Source organism: Urocampus carinirostris, chromosome 12 (genome assembly GCF_059441175.1).
Source record: "Urocampus carinirostris isolate Australia breed hairy pipefish chromosome 12, RoL_Ucar_1.0, whole genome shotgun sequence".
Lineage (NCBI taxonomy): Eukaryota > Metazoa > Chordata > Actinopteri > Syngnathiformes > Syngnathidae > Urocampus > Urocampus carinirostris.
Genome location: NC_142360.1, coordinates 26,240,532 through 26,263,378, shown reverse-complemented (window position 1 = coordinate 26,263,378; position 22,847 = coordinate 26,240,532). Strand labels below are relative to the sequence as shown.

Here is a 22,847-nt window from a genome sequence, read left to right as displayed (position 1 = left end):
AAATTTAAAACTCCCCCAAAGCTGTCAAACATTGAAAATATTATTAAAATATTATTTCAAAATACGTAAAGATAATTTTCAGATTATTATTTTTTATTAGCATTTAAGAGTGCTCTTTTTCCAGGTCAAAGGTGTTTCTTAGACAGAGAAAACTCAGACCAGACCTGCTGTTAGTGCAAATGTCCAGCAGATGGTACTAATGAACCATTAACAATCAAGTAACAATCAACATTGTTAATACAAAAATGAGCATTGTTTCATTTCATTTATTTTTTTATTTTGTAGTTTTTTTACAAATATGTATTTCATAATGTTGCTATGAACTGAGTCGTATTATGTAGTAGCATTGTTACCACATTAACATAAAACTTTGCCTACTTTAAGTGTATTCCTTTTGTAGTGTTAAGACATGCTTCTCTGCCTTTTTAAGTAAAATAAGAACCATTCTTTTGCCAATGGGGGAACCACCAACACTTGATGTATTTCATAAGAAATGTAAACTGGAAAAAAATCTTACCACCAGGGCAGAAAATTAAGCGTAACACTTTTAGTTTTGAGACATTTGAGCTCATCATTTCGAAGAACATTTACAGTTTTTATAAGAAAATATATCTTACCTATCTTACCCACTATCAACTAGATTATACAATTTTGTTCGTTTCAAGGATGTTTTTTTTCTTATTGTTTTCAACAAACCAGATAACATGTCTCGAACCAGAAAAGTTCAAGTCGAAAACATGCTAAATGTTCTGCCAGTCGGGTAAGAATTCATTTTTTGAACCAACTAGAGTTCACTCATAAAACTTTTTTATGATCCAACAATGGGTGGCTGGGTTCCTCGCTTGTTTATAAACACAAACTGGATCCCAAATTTTACAGTTTTGCTAAGCTTATTTAACGGTCGCCAGGCCCTTTGACTTTCTTTGGGTTTCTACCATCATCTTGACTAACTTCCCAGACTGAGCAGTTGTTTCTCTTTCCTTCAAACCACAGGAACAACTAAAAATGTCTATCTGAGTGTCAGTACAACTTCAATAGCAACTTTTGTTTAGCCTTATTCCCAACACTGTTCTTTTTCAGAGGAACCCATGTCTGAACGGGGGGTTATGTTACACCTTGTGGGACGATTTCACTTGCACGTGCCCACCAAGCACAGGAGGGCGGCACTGCGAAGAGGTCAGATGGTGCGAACTGTCCCCATGCCCTGCAGACGCTGAGTGTAAGATACTCAACCAAGGATATGAATGTAAGTATACCTTTAAGGGTCATTTTAGGTTAAATAGTCAACTGAGTCAACTCCTTGACAGTGATTTTGCAAAACAAAATCAATAGGTTTCCGTCAATTGGAATAGAGGTTTGGACCTACAACCCCTCTGATTTTTGAAATTTTCCATAAAAAGGACCACACTTGCCTTGTTTCCATCTCTTCTATCACAGGATCTACCGGTTCAGTTTTACAAAAACATGTCTCTTCAGAAAGGGAATTCAACAAATATTTCGAAGCTGCGATCAGTGAGTGTTTTAGTAATTTGGCCTTGTACATCACGGAAAATCGACAATATCCTATTGAAATAGTATCACCAACAATTTTCTCACAAATCTATAAGAAGGGGTTAGACATATTTTAGTTCAGGGGGCACATGGTAGAAAACACTGTCACGAGGGATGGACTAGAAAATCAATTACATAAAACCTGTGTCTTTAGGGCTAGGGATTTTGCAGAGGCTCAAAATTAAATATGATTCTGGGGTGTATGATTAAATTACGAAACGATTGTTAAGGGTTTTTTATCCTTTATATTTTGTTTCGCTCCAATATTTAATCTATCGACTGTACATCTGTAAAAAAGCGAATTCATTTCCACTACAGTTTATTTAACTCAGGGAATCTTATGCTCAAACTAATAGGTTTTAGTCCCAGTGAAATGATACAGGGTTACTGAGGATATTAGCTTAGTGTAAGTTTTAATTTAACCTATCTCATGATTAATATGGATATGTTTTGCATGTGACATTGGATTGGAACCTATTGTAAAGTAAATCTATTTTTTTCATACTTGATAATCATATAAAACATGAAAAAGATGTTTATCAAATACAAATGTGGTTGCATATTTTAGTTAATTGATTAGGTAATTTTATATGTTGTTTTTTCATGGCCGACATTGATTATTAGTATTAATCGTTAGTGACGTGCAATCGGGGAAGATATCGCTTAGTTTTCACATTTACTATTCAAATACTAAAAGGAGCGGCCGAAAATAATCACTTGTCGTAGTATTGCTTCCAGGAGAGGCGATCTGAGAACGACGTGCCTCATTTTACGAGGCGATAGACCACGACCAGTGATTCTGATTTAGCGCACTCCCTAGGGGTCAAAAAATAGAAGTAGGATTTGCAAGATAACAGTAATTCAAGCGAAGTTATCTGGAAATTCTTGTCCCATTGCTTTGCCTCTATCTTAAGAATCGCAAACTGAAGAAGTTTTCATAGCTGGAATTTATATCAAAGCGTGTGATGCCAATCAGTATAAGGAAAGGTAAGACGATAACTTTTTAAAAGTATTTTTTCTCTACAGCAGTTTGGGTATTTTTATAAAAAAAAATGCCAGTTTGAAAAAAAAACACGTTAAATGTTTCTGATGGGTTTAAAGTTTAGTAGACACCCAAAATAGTGAGAGAAGACCTCAAATTATTTATGTCAGTCGGTGAAGAAGAAAAGTCATGACGCCGCTATGTCACCATTTACTGAAATATGTCATGCCATATATCATTGAAAAGTTTAAGCTGTTGGGAGTCAAGATATGCTTTCAAAATTTACCCATCCCAGAAACATCACGATCAGTCTGAAACAAGATACCCAAAAACTATAAAGCTGGGATAGCTCACCACTGAGTCCTCTGGGTAGTCAGCTCATCAGATCCTTATTTGCAAACATGGAGTCATTACACCCAGGACTGTCTAGTGAATTCACCACGTAAAATATTTACTCCAAAACACAGGATAATGCCGACAGATAAATTAAATCTGCCCAAAAGCATACCTGCATCATTGGTCGGATCAAGAACAGCATTCAATGTACTTTGGGTACATCTTGGAATAGGATTTCATGTGAATTTTACAGGAACGTTGAGAGGTTAAACCTCCTAGGTTATGAAAGCAGATGAATATATGAATGGTCTTTTTTGCCTTTACAGTATACATTAGTACTGTTCAACAAAATTGGATGGCGTCTCCTTTTACTGCAGGAAGAAATCTAGAAATCAGCCAGCTGCTGTAGCTGTATGTTATCATTGGGGATCCTCGGATTGAGCCAGGTATCTGTGATGACTAAAATTAAAGAGATCCACCCTAAAAGGTGTGGGGATCAAACAACAGCAACATCTTTTTTCAAAAATGACAATAATGTAAACAGGTCCTGTTAGTCAAAACAACAAACAGTAATGCACAACAATAGTCCAAATAAGGAACTAGCATCATATGCAATCTACTTGTCGTGTCTAAAAATTAATAGAGAATAGACGTATGACTTGTCAATCCAATGATGGATTAGCTGTACAGTAGATTGGAAATCTGACTGCTTCACCAGAAGCAAACCTCCCCGTACCTCACTGAAAGTTCATTGTAATGTTAGGTGGGTGCTCCAAGGTTTGAATAGTGCATTAAAGTTGTGTTTGAATATGTACCATTAATGTATAGCACCATATTTGTCAGAAAATCAGCTCAATCCAAAATACTACTCTTGTTTATGTTCATGTCATCTTAGGTTACTCCAATGCCACTTTCCTGAACGACAGCACTATATTGGTCTATAGAGGAAATGGGCACATACTCCGTAACCTCACCAACCTCTCTGTGAACCTACGCACTCGGAAACGTAATGCTGCCATCCTGCATGCGGAGAAGGACTCTGCTTTTGTCACCGTCTCCGTCCAGGACGGCTTCCTCTTCGTGGAGCTCCAGAGCTCCACCAAAATCATAGGCGGGTCGGAAAAAGACGAACAAGCAGAGTCCACCATCAGCCTAAGCAGTCTGCGATCTGTCAGTGACGGAGAATGGCACAGTGCCCACTTGTTCATGACTGCACCGTGGGCCGATGTGTCTCAGTGGACCATGGTGCTGGATGACGAAGTCGATGAAGCCGCCACCTCCAGCGCTCAAGTGGGCAACCTGAACTTCCTCAGGAAGGGAGTTGACATCTTCGTAGGAGGTTTGGCACCTGGCCTCAGGTGGTCCCTGGCAGGGTGTTTGAGTACAGTGGAATTGGGCGGGATTGCGCTTCCTTATTTCAGCTCTTCTCAGGTGAACCTCCCTCGTTTACAGAAGGAGAAATTCATCCAGACGTCACTCAACCCGCCGCTATTCGGTTGCACGGGGGCGTCCGTGTGTTCAACCAATCCCTGCTTGAACGGGGGCCTGTGCCAGGACTTTTTTCACTACTACAACTGCAGCTGTGCCGACGGCTGGGCAGGGAGGCACTGCGGCTTTTTCACCGACACCTGTGCATCGGGTCCTTGTATACATGGCAACTGCAGCGTCAACGGCCTGAGCTACGAGTGCTCCTGTGAACTCGGATACACAGGAGTGGACTGTGAGGAGGAGATAGACATCTGTGCGAACCACCTGTGCGCAAATGGAGGAACCTGCCTCCATGGTCCCGACAGGTATGCCTGTCTGTGCCCTGATAACTACACCGGACCACTGTGCAAGTAAGTTCACTAAGGTAGAATACCGATGATGGTACCTTTCTTAACTTGTGACCGCCACGTCGGTGTTGTAATTGAAATGCCTCTGTCATGATCGTGCACAAAGAAGCCAAAGTTCATCCGAATTAACAGAAGTTACACCCTCATGAGGGCAGTTAAATTCAGGATTCTTTTTATTTATCCTAAAGAATTCCTGATATAGAGCGGGACTATTCACTTAGGGTCCAGCAGGCCGCCCACAGTTTAGGACCAAATTAAAAATCCCTCAGAATGTCAGCAATTAATATCTGCAAACTCTCATAATGTCTTTCATGATCAAAGACTGAATATCTTTGAGCTTATTTTTCGGATCCAGATAAAAACTGTTTCGTTAACAATGCTTAATAATTGTCCGTCCACACATGGCGTATTTTTTTTCACATTAAAATATTTTGGATTTGGATGTATTGGCCCCATTTCAAGTAATTTGCTTTAAAGGGACACGATGTAATATTTGACCACTTGACAGTGTTTGGCACGTTACTTTAATTAGGTAATTAGTTAAAGTTACTCACTACCTCTTCCCAACATTAACTGACTTAGTAACTGGATTACTATATACTAAAAGTAACTCTTTACCAGGGAAAGTAACTATTTCAGTTACTTTAAAAAGTACTTGTATGTCAAAGAACCACGGTGACCTCTTTGATCAGTTTCCCTGAAGAGATGGTAATTTAGAGAACTGTTTTTTTTTTCTTTTAGCTTGGTTCTCTCAAAAGAGGCGGCTGTTAGTGTTACAATTTGTTTTTTTTGTTTTTTTAATCACAAAGTGTATCAACAGTGAACATACGTTATCTAATGAGGTTCCATATAAAGGATACCTTAGCAATGAACACCCAAAACGGGGTCTTTTCGTGTGACACCCTGTAAACTGTAGGGGGGTATACTCTTTACATACTGGACTGAACTCATTGGAATACCAGCGCTGCTCCGAAAAGGCACGGACCTTACTCAGCATTGCGCCTATCAGACTCTAAATATGTCAGAAGTTGTTTGGCATTTTATTTTCGAGTCATATGTACTCATAAAGAGCCATATCTGGCTCACAAGCCATAGGTTCTGGACGCCTGACGAGGTGCTTGCAAAATAGAAGGAATTACAGTGGAACCTCGGTTTTTGAACGCCTCTCAGTTCGGACAAATCGGTGTTCGACCAAAAATTTCGAGAAATTCTTGCTTCGCTGTTCAGTCAAAAATCGGAGTTCGAACGCTGGTACGCTAGGTTGCGATGCTGAGCGGCGTACGGGTGTTTTAGCCCCTAATTATGCCTCCGAAGAAGGTCGGTGCAAGCAGGACAGGTGAAAAAAAACAAGTTGTTCGTACAACTATTGCCTTTAAGAAAGCCATAGTTTTGGAAGAGGTTGAAAAACTTTTGATGATTTTTCTCTCTCCACCGTCCACCACAAAGGTAAGAAATCCTATTCATAATCCTTTTTTTTCATTTTTACACGTTCATGTTAGCGTAATCTTTCGTACGGAAGATTACGCTAACGCGAACGTACGATTAGCCTGGGTTAGCTTCATGTTTACGTTCATGGTAAACATTCAGGGTGTTGGAACGGATTAAAACTATTTTACATTACTTTTAATGGGAAAAACGATTTCGGTGATTGAACAAATCGGTTTTCGAACAGGGTTCTGGAACGGATTATGGTCGAGAACCGAGGTTCCACTGTACTACTTCAACGTGACACAAAAAACACTCATTGCGCGACAAGCAATGGCAGGGGAAAATTTTCCTCCTTTCGTCACCATCTTAACAGTTTTCGGAGCGTGGTTAGTTAGTAAACACAAACAAATGATGTAAAATTGCTGAAACGAGTGACGGTGCCGCCAACAGACTCGCTAACGTTTCTCGGTGGCTGCCGCCGCCGCCTGCAGCGAGCTCGTCTGAAGATGAAATTCTATTCTAGTGTCAGGCAGAAAAGGCCTCCTTCTACCAGCGGTGCCTCACCGGTTCAACGGCGCTTTTTTCCCTCTCATCTCCTGTTTGCCTCAGAGAACAGGCGGGGGAACGCCTCCAAGCATTTATCCCATAAACACGCAGATCTTTGCAATTTTTTTCCTTCTTCCCGGCGCACTAGAACCTTTGCAAGCAAGATCCCCCCACCCCCACCTGACAAGTGAATCCGCGCGTCTCCCATCACTGCGAACATTGCTGCTGTAAAGTTTTCATCAAAATGACTTTGTTTTGTTTGTGTGGCTTTTCTATCTCCTTCCCCCTTCTCTCCTTGTGTTCCTCTCTAGTGAACGGGTTGAAGAAATTCCTTGGTACATTGTTGTCAGAAATGTGTAAGTATATTTATTTTTTTACTTTTTCACAGGTGTCCCCTTTTTGGTTCCTTCTTTGCTTCACAAATGTTATGACAACATCTTTCTGTTGTTGTTTTTATTCATAAAGAGCAAAGCTAATATTAACTTCTCCTAATGTTAACCTCCACCAAGTTCTTGTTTATAAACACAAAACCACTTCAAAGAACACAGCTCAAGAATCTATTTGAAGCCGATAACTATTTCTTTGTCACTGTTTAGTGTGAAGGGTTACCAGTTTGATGCTCATTTATGAAATAATCATCATTTTAATGTTATTATCTTATTGCTAGGTTGTAATTCGGGTGGAAATCTTTTGATACCTCACCAATAAGTTTTAAGTTTAGTCGGCACCCAAAAAAAGGAGAGAACACACCAATGGACTTGCAAGGAGAACAGGGGAGCAAGCTTTTCAAATTAGAAATTCCAACCTGTTCTGTACCATTTCTTTTTATTAAATCTCCTAGGTTTAAAAGCAAATAGGCTCTAAAAGGTGTCAAAACCAAAGAAAAGCAACGTAATTGGCGAATTGTGCAAATTATGTTAAAAGTTCATAATTGTCAAAACAACTAACACCCGCGCGCAATAGTAAGATAAAAACCAAAGTTGCATCCTATGCAATCTCCTTTGAAGGTGTCCACTATTAAAACTGAATATACTAATCACCATTTGATTATTACTCATGGGGCTACAATTACGCTAATGAAATGATTACTGAAGCATTTTTTTTCAAGATTTTTCCTCTTTCTATGATATTGACACTTGTATTTTCTAATATCTATCCATTTGTAACACAGAAAAACAGAAATTGAATTAGTTTCCACCACAGTTATGCACCAGATGTGATTTTATTTAAGTCAGAATCAAAAGGCATTTAAGAATTTAAAGTTCCCCCTGATCTGGTTGTGATTATCGGGAGTACAGTAATCCGGCGCTATAACACGGTTTGCTTTTCATAATTTCGCCACTTCAAGGATTTCAATTGTGCACTGTGTTCTGCATTCTGATTGGCTAAACAGTCTTCCTGATTGAGATTATGAGAAGGTAAAGTAGTTATTTGTAAAAAGAAAATACATTAAAAAAACGTTTAAACAGTACTTTTATCATCATCTTATAACAAGGTTGTAATTAATAGAAAAGGCTAAAATAGGCTCCGTCAACCACAAAGATACGTTGCTTGAAAAAGGGATTGGTCAATCATATAAATAGTTAATAGGCTTATTCTGAGAAAATCTATTAGGTCATTGATAATGAATCGAGTATGTAAAGAAACTGATCATTTTAGTAATTTCCTTTGCTCCTTCAAAAACAGCTACTAACAATGTGAAATACTTTCTATGAATATCTTGCAATTGTCAACATTTCCAAGTTGTGTCCTAGCCTCTCAAGACACCCCACAGTAGGCTGACCCCAAAGCAGCCATTTTGATATCTTTATAATCAGATAAAAATCCAGCAACACTGAAATCAAACTCAGAATTACTGCAAACAGAAAATTTACTAATGATAAAGCAAAAACAAAAAAAGGTTGGCATACTTACACTGTGTGATTGCTGTAGTCAACAAAGACCGGATTCAAAATTCAAGATTCAAGAGATTTAAGAATAAAGCTTGAAATCTACCACAGAAAACCAGGTCAGGTTCTAAAGTTAAGTCAGAAAACAGTATTTTGAAGCAGTGAAAAAGTCAAATAAGACTAATTAGAAAAATCATACTTCTTTCAAAGACACAATGACGTGCGCAGACGTGCATTACGCATTAGGGCTGCAACTAATGATTATTTTCATAAACGACGAATCAGTCGATTATTTTTGGGGTAAATCGGTGAATCATATTTCCTAAAGACATTTTTATTTTCCTCCTCTTTATTCAAATATTGAATTTTGGGAAAGATAGAAAAATAGTGCAAAACAGATTGTTCTATAATATTGTCGATTTTTATTGTCAATATGTGTCAATTTAAAAAAAAATACAAGTGCTTTTCAATAAACTTTACCATAAACAAAAATATATACAAATATTTACTATAGATCAGCAAATATGTAAGATACTGTTTTCCAACCACCTTATCAAAAGATAATATTATATTTGGACTTACAGTGTAAAAAACAAAAAAATACATTTATTTACTTATATTCTGATTTTTTTTTCCTCTGTACTTCTGCAGCACTTTCTGTTCCCTTGAATGTTGTGAACTTTGTCAGTAAAACATTACGTTCATGCAAATTTAGTTTGTAATGATGCAATGTGCAATTGAATACAATTTAAAAAAAAATGTAAGATAATGTTTTTCCCAAAAGGGTCTTGCCGGATCAAAGTAGTACCAGAACTCACAGCGTTACAACGGAATTGTGTGCACTATTATTCGAATCGGTTTAACGTACTTAATGGCTCATAAATCACGTGATTTAACGAATCAATGATCAACACTTTTAATAATCGATTACAGAGGCTGCCAGACTTACGAACAAGATAGGTTCCGGACGATCGGTTGTAAGTTAAATTTCTTCGTAAGTGCTATATTTTGTATCTTTAAGGTTTATATAAGTAAAAAACGCGATCCAACCATTTTCTCAACCGCATCAAACTGTCTTATTCCGCTTTCGCCTTAAAAGAAATGGCTCGCCTCTTCTTTACACTTTACACAAACTATATGGAATGGATGCACGAGATATTAAACAATAAAAACTTCAAAGTTCTTAGCGCGCTGGAGATAGTATAGACATAGTCTAGGCAATACTGTATAAGTAACCTTTTTTGTACTAAAAAATAAACATTTCATAAAATAATATGCTCTATGAAGATAAATAAAGTTAAGTTCAACTTACTTAAGTTATTTAAGTGAGGTTTTACTTACTTTTGGGAGATGGGCTTCAAGAGTTAGGTGACTTCCTCCTCAGTCGTAGAAAGTGGCAGAAAAAAACAGATCCAACCATTTTCTCATCCGCATTAAGCTTCCTTATTCTACTTTCACTTCAAATGAAACAGCTCGCCTCTTGTTTACACTTTCCACTAACCATATTGAGATATTTATCAATACAAAGGTCAAAATTCTTAGCGCGCTGGAGATAGTATAGACATAAACAGTATAGAATGTTTATACATGAACTACGCAGAGGAAGCGGATTTTTTTTCTTCCAGATGAATGCTGGGTGACCTCTTACAGCGCCACACGCCAGTAGCGGCGGAAAGATGCACTACAGTACTGTCCTGTTTTCGGAAAATGTGCACACAATACATCTAACTTACAGCAATGTCAGGATATTTTTCGACATCCCTAAATAATGTTCGTATCTACTTTTTTTGTAAGTAGAATGGTCGTAAGTAAGGGAGCTTCTCTATCGATTTGTTGTTGAAGCCCTAATGCGTACTGGGCATTGGTAGAATGTCTCAGGGGGTAGGAAGGAATTTCAGAACACTGGTTTTGACTGTTTGGGAGCTCCCAGTTGACTTGTATTTTAGCAAGAGAAAGCTTGTTTTTTAGTATTTGGGCATAAATGACTCCGCACCAGAAAAATTGGGAGGTTTGGCCTCCCCGTGCACAGGAACTCGTTACTCCCCATGGATAAATTCTGATCACACGGGCCTGGTTGTAAGTTTATTTTGCCTTGCCGCTACGACACAAAAAAGTTATTGCAAAAAGTCCCTTGTGACTTTTTTGTCCGGCAGCAATTGGCAAACTTATGGCTGATATGAACTGTTTTCTTTTTTTTTTTTTCAATCAGGCGGCCCAAGATTCCTATGTCCATTTGCGGAGATGGCATGAAGAACTACACATGCTTCAATGGCGGCAAGTGCACTAACCGCGAACTGTCATGTGACTGCCCGCCTGGCTTCGTAGGACACCGGTAGGAAGGACACCAATTTGGAGTTTTGCCATAAATCAAGCTTGTCAAACTCATTTTAGCTCTAGGGCCACAAGGTAGAAAAGGCTCAATCTTACTATTTCAGCATGGTGACCTTCACTCAAAAATGTAAACTATTCAATGTTTTCAACATATCATCTGAAAAAGGGACTTTCTAACTATAAAACAAATGTGTTGGTCCAACTCAGGATATAATTACAGTCGTGTGCAGAAGTTTGGGCACCCCTGATCATTTTCAACATTTTCTTTTATAAATCATTGGTTGTTTGTATCAGCAATTTCAGTTAAATATATCATATAGCAGACAAACAAAGTCATATATGAGAAGTGAAATGAAGTTCATAGGATTTACAGAAAGTGTGCAATAATTACCTAAACAAAAGTAGGTTTTTGCATAAATTTGGGCACCTTTGTTGTTTTATTGATTTGAATACCTTTAGCAATAATTATTAGAACACAAAATTTGTTTGATAAGCTCATTGAACCTTGACCTACATACACATGTGAAGCCAATTATGAGAAAGGGTATTTAAAGCGGCCAGTTGCAAGTTGTTCTCTTTGCATCTTCTGAGGAGTGCCAACATGGGAGCCTCAGAACAACTGTCAAAAGACCTGAAAACAAAGATTGTTCAACATCATGGTTTAGGGGAAAGATACAAAAAGCTAGCTGAGAGATTTCAGCTGTCAGTTTCCACTGTGAGGAACATAGTGGGTAAATGGAAGGCCACAGGCACAGTTCTAGTTAAGGCCCGGGGTAGTAGGCCAAGAAAAGTCTTAGATAAGCAGAGGTGAAGGATGGTGAGAACAATCAAACTCAACCCACAAACCAGCTCCAAATACCTACAACGTGATCTTGCTGCAGATGGTGTCACTGTGCATCGTTCAAATATACAGCGCACTTTGCAAAAGAGATGCTGTATGGGAGAGTAATGCGACAGGAGCCTTTACTGTGCACATGCCACAAACAGAGCCGCTTGAGGTATGCTAAAGCACATTTGGACAAGTCAGCTTTATTTTGGAATATGGTGCTGTTGACTGATGAAACTAAAATTGAGTTATTTGGACATAACAAAGGGCGGTATGCATGGCGGAAGAAGAACAAGACAAACACCTGCTAACCACAGTACAATTTGGTGGTGGTTCCATCATGCTGTGGGGCTGTGTGGCCAGTGCAGGTCCTGGCAAGCTTGTTAAAGTTGAAAGTCGCATGGATTCCAGTCAGTATCAGCAGATTCTTGCGATCAATTTTCTAGAATCAGTGACAAACCTGAAGTTTCGCCAGGGCTGGATACCCCAAACACCGCTCAAATTCTACTCAGGCATTCATGCAGAGGAACAAGTACAATGTTCTGGAATGGCCATCTCAGTCCCCAGACCTGAATATTATTGAAAATCTGTGGCGTGATTTAAACCCGACTGTCCATGCTCGGAAACCATCAAACCTGACTGAAGTCGATATGTTTTGTAAAGAAGAATGGTCAAAAATACCTTCATCCAGAATCCAGACTCATTGGACGCTATAGAAAGAGTTTAAAGGCTGTTATTTCTGCAAAAGGATGATCTACTTAATATTGATGTAATTTTTCTGTTGGGGTGCCCACATTTATGCACCTGACTACTTTTGTTCTAGCAATTATTGCACATTTTCTGTAAATCCTATAAACTTAATTTCACTTCTCAGATATGACTTTGTTTTTCTGCTATTTGATATATTTAACTGAAATTGCTGATCTGAACAACCAATGATTTATGAAGAAAAATCTTGAAAATGATCAGGGGTACAAATGACCTCACACATGACATAGGCCAAATGTGTTACAGTGCAAAGCAGTAACAGGGTAATGGAAGGGACATTTTATGCTTAAATTAGCCTTCACCAAGGGCGGCACGGTGGGTGAGTGGGTAGCATGTCTGCGGCACAGTTCTGAGGTCATGGGATCGAATCCTAATGTGCTGAGTTTGCTTGTTCTCCCCGTGCCTCTGTGGCACTACGATTTCCACCCACATTCCAAAAACATGCATGTCAGGTTAATTGGCCGGTCCAAATTGTCCCTACGTGGGAATGAGCAAGTGAATTGTATGTCTCTGTGTACCCTGCCACTGGCTGGCAACCATTTAAATGTTCTGCATTAAATGCTCTGCATTTATATAGCGCTTTTCAAGTCAATGAAGACCTCCCAAAGTGCTTTACAATGTGCTTCACACTGCCCTTTTAAACACAAACTAACCGATAGCAGCGTCAGTCATGCAAGGCAACTACCTGCTATCGGGGGCATTAGGGATTCAGTGTCTTGCCCAAGGACAATTCGACATATAAGACGAGCGCTCCACCTCCTGAGCTCATACCACCCCCAAGTTCAGATTTCAATCACAAAAAAATAACTGAAATTGACATTAGGTGAGGAATATTATCATTAAGGCAATACAGAAATAATAACAAGTCAAGGATTTATTAGATTTTTCTTACTTATATTTCTAACAGGAGTCAATCAAACATGACTGGGGACAGAGCATTTGAATGCACTTGTACTATAATTAGAGTATTTTTATTAAAAGCAATTTGTCCTGCATATTTTTGCGTGTCTTATAGTAGAGGGCAGTCAGGCATACAAACAGCAAGTAGACTAGTGTAAGCTAAAAAGAATGCCAAATAAAGGACATTCTGTTTGAACAAACCTTCAGATGTATTTGAAAGCAATAATTTTAGCTCAGCTTAACTATACTGTCAGACTTTATTATTAAATATGAGGGGAATAAATAATGAATGGAGTGGCTGACTAGAATCGCAAAACATTATGTGAAATGGGAATTGAACACTGGTTGCTGCGGTGAAAAGACAAATTTTAACCACTATACTTTACCGCCATTGATTCAGATGAGATGTAAAAAGAAATTCAGATTTATCTCATTATCACACTATTTTTCTTTAGTGCCAGAAATAAAAGTTAGAGAAAGGAGAATAGAGAAAGTCGTTCTGAAATATATCAATAGATGCAAAAAAAGCACAACAAGGGAATCAACTCTTTGGTGTATCTGATGATGAATCGGACTTTGCGTTTATTTCAATCTTTCGTGACTCATTTTCAGTTCTCTCCATTCTTCAACATTAGTTTCTGTCACCGTGAGATAAAATAGTGTAATAATGAGATAAAATTGAATGCCTTTTCGTATGTCATCTACATCACTGGTGGTCCAATGGTTTGGCGCTCTCACCCCTGCGCCTCGAGTTCCATTCCCATTGCTGATGTTTTGGGATTTTGGTAAGCAATGTTTTTTGATTGATCAATCATTGCACAAATACGGGTATACTTCCATAAAACTTTGTGTAGTAACGCATTGTATGCATTTCCAATCTTTTCCACCTTCTTTTGCGGCATTTACAGGGTTTGTATGGGTGCTTGAAATCTTTGAAAATACATGAATTTTAATGTTGAGTTTTCAAGAATTTAATTTTGGGTGAAGCGCTCGTAAATGCTTTAAATTGTTGCAAAATTTAACAAGTCTGCTTAAAAATAACGCCAAAACTGCTCTCTAGTGGCTTTGCTTTGCCATTGGATTTCTTCATCCCTTGTGATTTACGCCAGCTCGCATTCGTTTGTATGGCATTGTCCTATGGAGCGTCATTGCCCCCTAAAGGTTGCGCCAAAGAGGACAGGTGCATGTTACACTTAAACAGCGCAGTATGATATGTGTATTATTGCAAGGATTACATATAAATTATGTACATTTATCATGGGCCATGCAAGAAATTAAGGTAAATTGCAAGTAAACGCAATGTTCAGAACCACAAATACATTCGCGAATTACTCAAGATCTGAAAAAGGTTATGTTCTTATAAAAGCATATCCAAGATTAAAAATTACATATGTAAATCTCAGATATATTTGTGGGTCTACAAAATACATGATTTGCACTGGATTTCCTTTTTTAATGGTGCTGGAGAAGTTGGCAAATTTGTTTGAAAGTCCTTAAGAGGTGCTTGAATTCGGCTATGAAAAAGTTATGCGAACCCTGTAATATAAGGCACATTGGGTTATTGGGCGCACTTTCCAGTTTTTTCCAATTTGTGTTTTCAGGTGTGCTCTATGTTCCGTAAATTACGATACATTGAAAAAATGATCGGCAGATAAATGGCATATGAACGATCAGTGTTGGGCACGTTACTTTAAAAAAATAATATTATAGTTATAGTTACTACTTCTTCCAAAAAGTAACTTACCTTAAAAAGAAGTATGTCAAAGTTTTTGAAATTTTTTGAGCAAATTTGAAACACCGCGTTTACTTGTAGGGATGGAAATTCCGATCATCTTTAGAGCTTTTTCGGCTCGGCTTACTAAAAAGAGCTGTCTCATTTGTGTCTTAAACGGCTCTTCAGGTTGTGTTTGTTGCTTTAATCCATACATTACCAGTTATCATGCAACATGCCCGGATTGACTTAAAAGGGAAGAAAATGAAAAGAAGAGAGAAACAATAAAAGGAAAAAGAATAAACTTTATTTTTTGTTTAATTTAAAAGGGACAATAATGCTCCATAAACTCATGTTACATACATTTTAGCCAAAGCTAATTCTCGAATTCTTTCCCCAGAAGGGTTTTTACATGAAATACACAATATTATAAAACAAGACAATTGCAGGGGCTATGAGTGGTCACATATCTTTACTCAGATTAAAGTCTTCAAGTTTATGAATGCAATAACCCAGGGAAATATATTTAAAATATTTATACATTTACAGCAAAGACAGAAAATACAAAAACATTTAAACCTTTTTATGCTCAACAAATTCAAAGTCAACAACCCGGAATCCCCCAAAATGTATATTGACCAGTTACAAGAGAAAAAAAGATGTCTCTGAGGGAACCACTGTTGATTGGTGGGGAGCAGGCTCCCTTTGTTCACTTCCAAGAGACAGTTAATATTTTGCACATCTGGTTAGCTGCTCCTCATGCACTCTTTTCACCACTGTATAATACTCTACATAGCTATAATTATTTAGTATATTATTAGTACTTCAATACTCCAACTCAATACAACATTTTATTTATATCTGTACATTCAAGGAAACTGTGAGGGTCAGATGTATCGACATTTCGTTCTGCATACACGTGTACAAGAATGACAATAAATTATATCTGAATCGGAATCTCTCTGAATCTCTGAATAGAGATGTTTCTGGAGCTGTCAGGTATCAGGCTCACATTCTTCGTGACTCTTAGCCCTCATTCGCCTTTTCTTTCGCCGCATTAAGAAACACTATATTGATAATCTGTATCTAACTATATTTTCGTCGCGATCTTGAACGGCGACATGAACTGAAAATATGCGACGTAAACAATTCGGAGGAGAGCGGGAAACCGTTAAGGGTGGGAAAAAAATGAGTTAGGTTACCCCGTTCCTGAAAAAATAGCGGCGTGACATAACACTGTCAATGATGATGTTGTCTTTGAAGCTAAAGCGTCTGTGCTTATTGGCAGGTGCGAGCAGGAAGTGGACGAGTGCAAGTCGAACCCGTGTCTGAACGGAGGCTACTGCCGCAATCTGATCAACAAGTTCCTGTGCGTTTGCGACATGAGCTACGCAGGCGACCTTTGCCAGACGGACGTAAGCGACATTTACTTTTACGTGGCCGTGCTGCTCTGGCAGAACCTCTTTCAGCTGCTCTCCTACCTCATCCTCAGGCTGGACGATGAGCCTGAGGTGGAATGGGGGGACAACAACTGAGGGCCCCCGTTAAGTTAAAAGCGTTAAGTAATGTTCCCGTGCCTTCCGATTAAGCACTTTATCAAAAGAGCAGTTTTTGTTACTAATCAGCGCAAAAGTTACCCAGGTTTATATGCCATTCTAAACTAACATATTATGTTATTACTATGTTGTTACTATGTCATTACCAGCTAATAATTGGAAGTAGGGTTGAATTGAATCGGCCAACCACTAAAAGAATAATTTTACTAGAAAATCAGAGAGGCAATCTATTAAGGTTTTTTTGGCGTTATCTTGTATGTGCCTTCACAACGATGCGAAACAATTAGTTCTTGAGAAAAGGTTGCCCATTGTAAGCATAATTACTTCGTAAGGGACAATGTGTATTGTTTTTTGCCTCTTATTGGTGAAGCAGTGTTCATTCATTTAAAACACAAATATTAATAGAAATTACCTGAAATATTATTTAAAAGTGTTTTTTTTTAAATACTACTGTGTGGAAAAATTTATTTTATATAACGCCAGGTTCATTTAGAACAGAGGTGGGCAAACCGGGGTCCTGGGGCTACTTGCAGCCCGTCAGGCTATTTAATCCAGCTCGCCAAACAAAAAAGGGAAAAAATATCATGACAATATCTGTATATAATATATTAGTCAACAGTTCACGGATCTCCCACCCACCAGGGTCGTTGAGGCACCACTTCCGGTGGTGTATCTTGGGCAAGAACAGCCTGATATCACCCATCCCTTTCTAAGCCGTATATATTAATACTACAAATGAAAAAAATGATTATTTTTTGCTTTATTCCCGTTGTCCCTTTGTGTGTCTAATACAAAAAATGACACTACTGTACAGAAATGTTGCAAAACTATATATCAAATGTATTGCGTAAAAACAGAGACCTAATATATAATTTTGCTTAAGTTCTGAAAAGAAAAAAGAAATACTATAGAAATGCTATAAAAATACTAGAACAGTAACACAATAATACAAAAATACTACTACAGAAATACTACAACAATACTTCACAATTTCAGGTACAGAAATACTACAAAAATAATACTATAGTAATACTACACAAATACTACTAAAATACTACAAAACTAAATATCAAATTAAGTGCCAAAAACTGGGACCTACGATATTGAATGAGCAGACATGATTGTCCGCCATCTTGCTGCTATGAATACCCCCAAAACCCCAAAACTTTGTGAAAGGCTTGGATTAAGAATTAGAAAGAAAATGATGGGTTTTGGACACTTTGAGTCTACGTCGTTTGTATTCTTCCTTGTGCTTTGTAGCACTTGTTTTCTTCTGCACTACGCAATATAGTGCCACATAGTGGTTAAATATTACATGGTGTCCCTTTAAGGGTAATTTTTCAAGTTTAAATTTAAGTTATTGTAAAATAAGAACTGTTACACTCATCAAGCAGAATCAGCAGCTTGGTAGAAAATATTTCTAAAAATGAGCACAATGATGGTTTTGCTCATTTTACGGATGTTCTTTTAAGTATTATCAGCAAACAAGAGAAAATATAAACAAGTACTATACTATACAAACTATATACACATATTTTAGTGTATTACCATTTTTATTTAGCTGTGAAATCTAATGAACATTTGGGCACCACACAAATACAGATAAACATCAGCTTCATCTGGCTTTGGTCAAATGAAACCTTGACTGGATTCCAAATACAAAAAAAAAATTGAAGTCACAAACGGGAAATTATGTACTCATAAGTTCAGAGTTTAGTAGACATTCAAAATAAAGAGAAGACATCAATGTAAAATGAATTATTATTAACGAACAAGAGAAAATATAGAAAAGTACTATAATATATAAATTGTGTACACATATTTAAACTACATTATACAAATTCTATATAAAGAAGTATTATACTATTGGAACATTTTCTGTCAAGGAACCAACATTTTTAGCCCAAAGAAATTCCAACCTGTTCTAAAAGCCCTCCGCTGAGATTTTCTTTTGAATAAATCTTGGTTTACGAAAAGCAGATCCACACTATAGGGTGTGGATATCAAAGTACAGCAACACGATTGGCTTCTAGTGACAATGATGTAAACAGTGCATAATAGTCAGGCTATAAGTGAGGAATAATGGTCAAAATAACAAAATGGCTACCTATGCAATCTCCTTTTGCACGTGTTAGATATCAAAAACTGCATAAACTTATTATTCACTCAGACATTGGTTTCCCCCTCCCGAATCAGTTTAATTCAAACCTGACCCAATTGAAAAAAATTCTATTTTAAATAGTCAACCGTAAAAAGAAATAGGGCCAGCACAATTTTTTATTTATTAGCATTTCTTTTTTGGGGGGGATAACTCGTGAATCAAAATGTCACGTATTGCTTTTTCACCCCAGGAGATTTTTGACAGCTTCTGTTAAAACAACATACGGAAAAACAGACTTTAGCATTCCGAAATGTCGACGCGTCGCCTTAAAAAAAAGGCGCCGCAAAGCCAAGATCACCCGGTTGCTGCGGGTTGGAATGTTTTTCCATTCGGTGTCAGTCATTTGTATGGGAATCTCGGGGAGCTCCGAGCAGCGTAGGCGCCGAGACGTCTTTTACATCTAAAGGCAGTGAGAAGCGCGAGGCGACGACGTGATGTCTCACTTTGTTTTTTTATAGGAATTTGTCACTGATTGATTGACACGTGCACAATGTCGTTTTGCTCCTTTTTTTGTATGCAAACTGTTTTCGGGTTGAAACCCAAAATTCAAAGTTCAACTTTTTTCACTTGGCCGTGGTGGTCAAGCTCTCATTGCTTGTTTTCACCTTTATTTTCACATGTTTAAGTTAATCTAACTCAGGGCTGGGCGACCTACAGCCTGTGGGCCTTATGCGGCTCGTCAGGCTTTTTCGTTTGGTCAAATGGTCAAAATTTTATGACAATATAAAAGACAGTAAATACAGTATGCCAACTTTGACCCCTTTGGCCTATTTTGTATTAACAACAAAAATACTAGTCCAGAAATACTACAAAATTCATACAAAACTAAATATCTCATTTCGTGCTTTAAAACAGGGACCCAATGTATCATTTTTTTTATTCAGAAAAGAAAACGATACTATAGAAATATTACAAAAATGCTATTTCAGTAATACTATAATACAAAAATACTACTATAAAATAATAATAATAATAATAATAATACTATATTACGACAGAAATAATACAAAAATGAAACTATAGTGACATTAGAAAAATAAAAAATAAATAATACAGAAATATTACAAAAATACCACTAGAGTACTACTATAATATAGAAATACTAAGAAATGTTACGAAAGATATACAACAAAAATAGTGATACAGAAATACTACAGAAATACTCCATAAAACAGTACAAAAATACTACTACAGAACTACTATAGTAAAGAAACACCACTAAGATATATTATGGAAGATACAGTAAACAAAAATACTGATATAGAAATATTATGACAGAAATATTACAGAAATAAAACTATAGTAATACTACAAAAATAATAAAGAAATAATACAGAAATACTACAAAAATACCACTAGAGTGCTACTATAATATAGAAACAATGAGAAATGTTATGAAAGATATACAACAAAAATACTGATACAGAAATATGACAGAAATACTACAAAAATTCAGATTCAGATTCAGATTCAGATCTACTTTATTGTCATTCTAGTACACGTGTATACAGAACGAAATGTCGATGCATCTGACCCCTACAGTTTCCTATCATAATATTACAAAAATACTAGAGAAATACTACATAAATATGACTATGGAGAAACTCCAGAAATACTACATAAAACAATACAAAAATACCACTACAGTACTACTATAATAAAGAAACACTACTAAGACACTATTATGGAAGATATATAACAAAAATACTGATACAGAAATATGACAGAAATACTACAAAAATACAACTATCATAATATTACAAAAATACTAAAGAAATACTACAGAAATATAACTATAGAAAAACTCCAGAAATAAGACATAAAACAATACAAAAATACCACTACAATACTACTTAAATATATACACTGCTAAGAAGTATTATTAAAGATATACAACAAAAATACTAATACAGAAATGTGACAGAAACTAAAACTACAGTAATTCTACAGAAATACGACAAAAATACTACAAAGGGGTGAGAGCTAATATACTATGCTTCTGCTCACTCCTTTCTAGATACGTCTTTTGTTTTCTGGTTGTGTAGCTTCCTCATTTTTAAAATTTCTACATGTATTTTTTTTTTTTTTTGAGAAATCAGGAACCCTGGCACTATTTTTAACGCATATTCAAAATAAATGACAACAACAACTATGGACATACTTCTAAAATACTAGTAAAGTAATACCACAAAAATAAATAAATAAAACTAGTAATACTACAAAAATACTACAGAAGTGCTACAAAAATACTAGGCAAATATAAAAAAAATACAACAAAAATAATACCACGAAAATAATTATCAAATTTAGTGGTTAAAACAGGGATCTAATATATTATTTGACTTTAATTGTGAGCACTTCACAGCCAATTTGATTAAACTAATCTATTTAAAAACAAATAAAAATAATTATAACATGTAGATGTCTGCATGTACATGTATTCATAAAGAGTATGATAGGTCTCCAGTACCGGCCCCTTGTCGAAATCTTTTAACCCTGCTCCATATAATTGCCCACCCCTGATCTAACAACACTACTAACTTAAGAAACTGTCCTTCACATTTCTGTTTTTTTCACTGCTGTCTACTAACAATAAATCATCTTTGGTTCGCTTTGTTGTGTGTTTTCTTCTTTAGTTGAGTGTTTTTTGTTAATCATTCTCTATTCATTTTTTACCATATGATCCACCTCTGCTTATGTGTGTGTTTTGTAACCAGACTGGCCCGTGCCACCGTAAATAGACCCATAATCTCCTTTAACAAGACTCCGAGCGATTGTATCCTAAAATAATGAAATCTCCAACGCAAACACGCAGTGCAAACGAGAGAAAATCTAGCAAAAGTGTACCGACAGTATTTTTGTTACTGTAAGCTTTGATTGATCAAAATTGTGAGCATCGAGATGAGTACTGCAGTGTTGTACGAAAATGACACATTGTGTACTGCTTAGAAAATAAAGTGCCATATATAAACAAAATATATGCAACAATACATGCATTGAACTATATTGAAAAAAGTATATAGTCTTTATCCCTGCAACAAATATTAACTGAAGCTGACTGACTCTTTGAAACTCTTCATTTGTTTCTTGTACGTGATGCCCTCTTGTGGGAAAAATGTGCACACCAGATGAACGCAGCTCACAGGGTAATGAACTGATTAATTACATTTAATTTTTTTATTATTTCTTCTTTCCCCAAGATTGTTTTTAATTATTATTATTAATATATATATATATATATATATATATATATATATATATATATATATATATATATATATATATATATATATATATATATATTAATATATACAAAATCCAGAATTACAAATATATATAATTTTAAATGATATATCTTAAAACAAGACATATGCTGTAATACTTAAAATGAATACAATTATCTGCCAACGTAATTTTATTTTGCACTGCACAATAATGCTCTTCATAATAATAAAATGATAAAACCAATATAATCAAATTGAATGAATAGAATGAATCAGTTTGTGCATCATGTTTCATCATTTTACAGTTTGTTTGTTTTTTTAATTATTTCTTTTTATATTCATATTGTTTATTAACTGCACAAAAATTTAGAAATAAGCAATTGGACCGAATCCCCCAGGAACATATTATTTAATCTACTTCACTATATTTTTAAAGTTAAAAAAAAAAACTAAAATGATTTTTATTTTTTTTATTACATTTGAGTACGGTGTTGTTTGATAAGCAAAATGATCTATCAAAAATGTACGAATTTTCGACTTGAAGGTTTTTGTTTCTATTAACTTTATTTCTCATTTAAATCGTTTTTTTAACTGCACAAAAATATAGAAAATAGGAAAATTGCACCAAATTATCCAAGAACATATAATCTTCTTTACTGTACAGTTTCATGCGTTCGAATGAACTCTTCGTTTTTCTTCTTTTTGAGGTTTGGGTTGGCGCTTGAACCGTATTTGAAACAATCCTTTTCTTACTTCCACCATTTTCATAATAGAATAAAAGAAAACTGCTATCACATGCGGAG

At 36.3% G+C, this 22,847-nt stretch overlaps 1 protein-coding gene across 3 annotated transcripts in view; it reads left to right on the top strand.

Moving 5' to 3' along the window:
- Positions 1-22,847, top strand: part of crb1 (crumbs cell polarity complex component 1) — a 50,162-nt gene that overhangs the window by 19,617 nt on the left and 7,698 nt on the right. For all 3 annotated transcript variants that reach the window (XM_088349220.1, XM_088349218.1, XM_088349221.1), the window contains 5 exons: positions 1,081-1,246; positions 3,765-4,707; positions 6,990-7,034; positions 10,777-10,899; positions 16,392-16,518. In XM_088349220.1, coding sequence (XP_088205346.1) covers positions 1,081-1,246; positions 3,765-4,707; positions 6,990-7,034; positions 10,777-10,899; positions 16,392-16,518 — 1,404 coding nt within the window. The remainder of the gene's footprint in view (positions 1-1,080; positions 1,247-3,764; positions 4,708-6,989; positions 7,035-10,776; positions 10,900-16,391; positions 16,519-22,847) is intronic.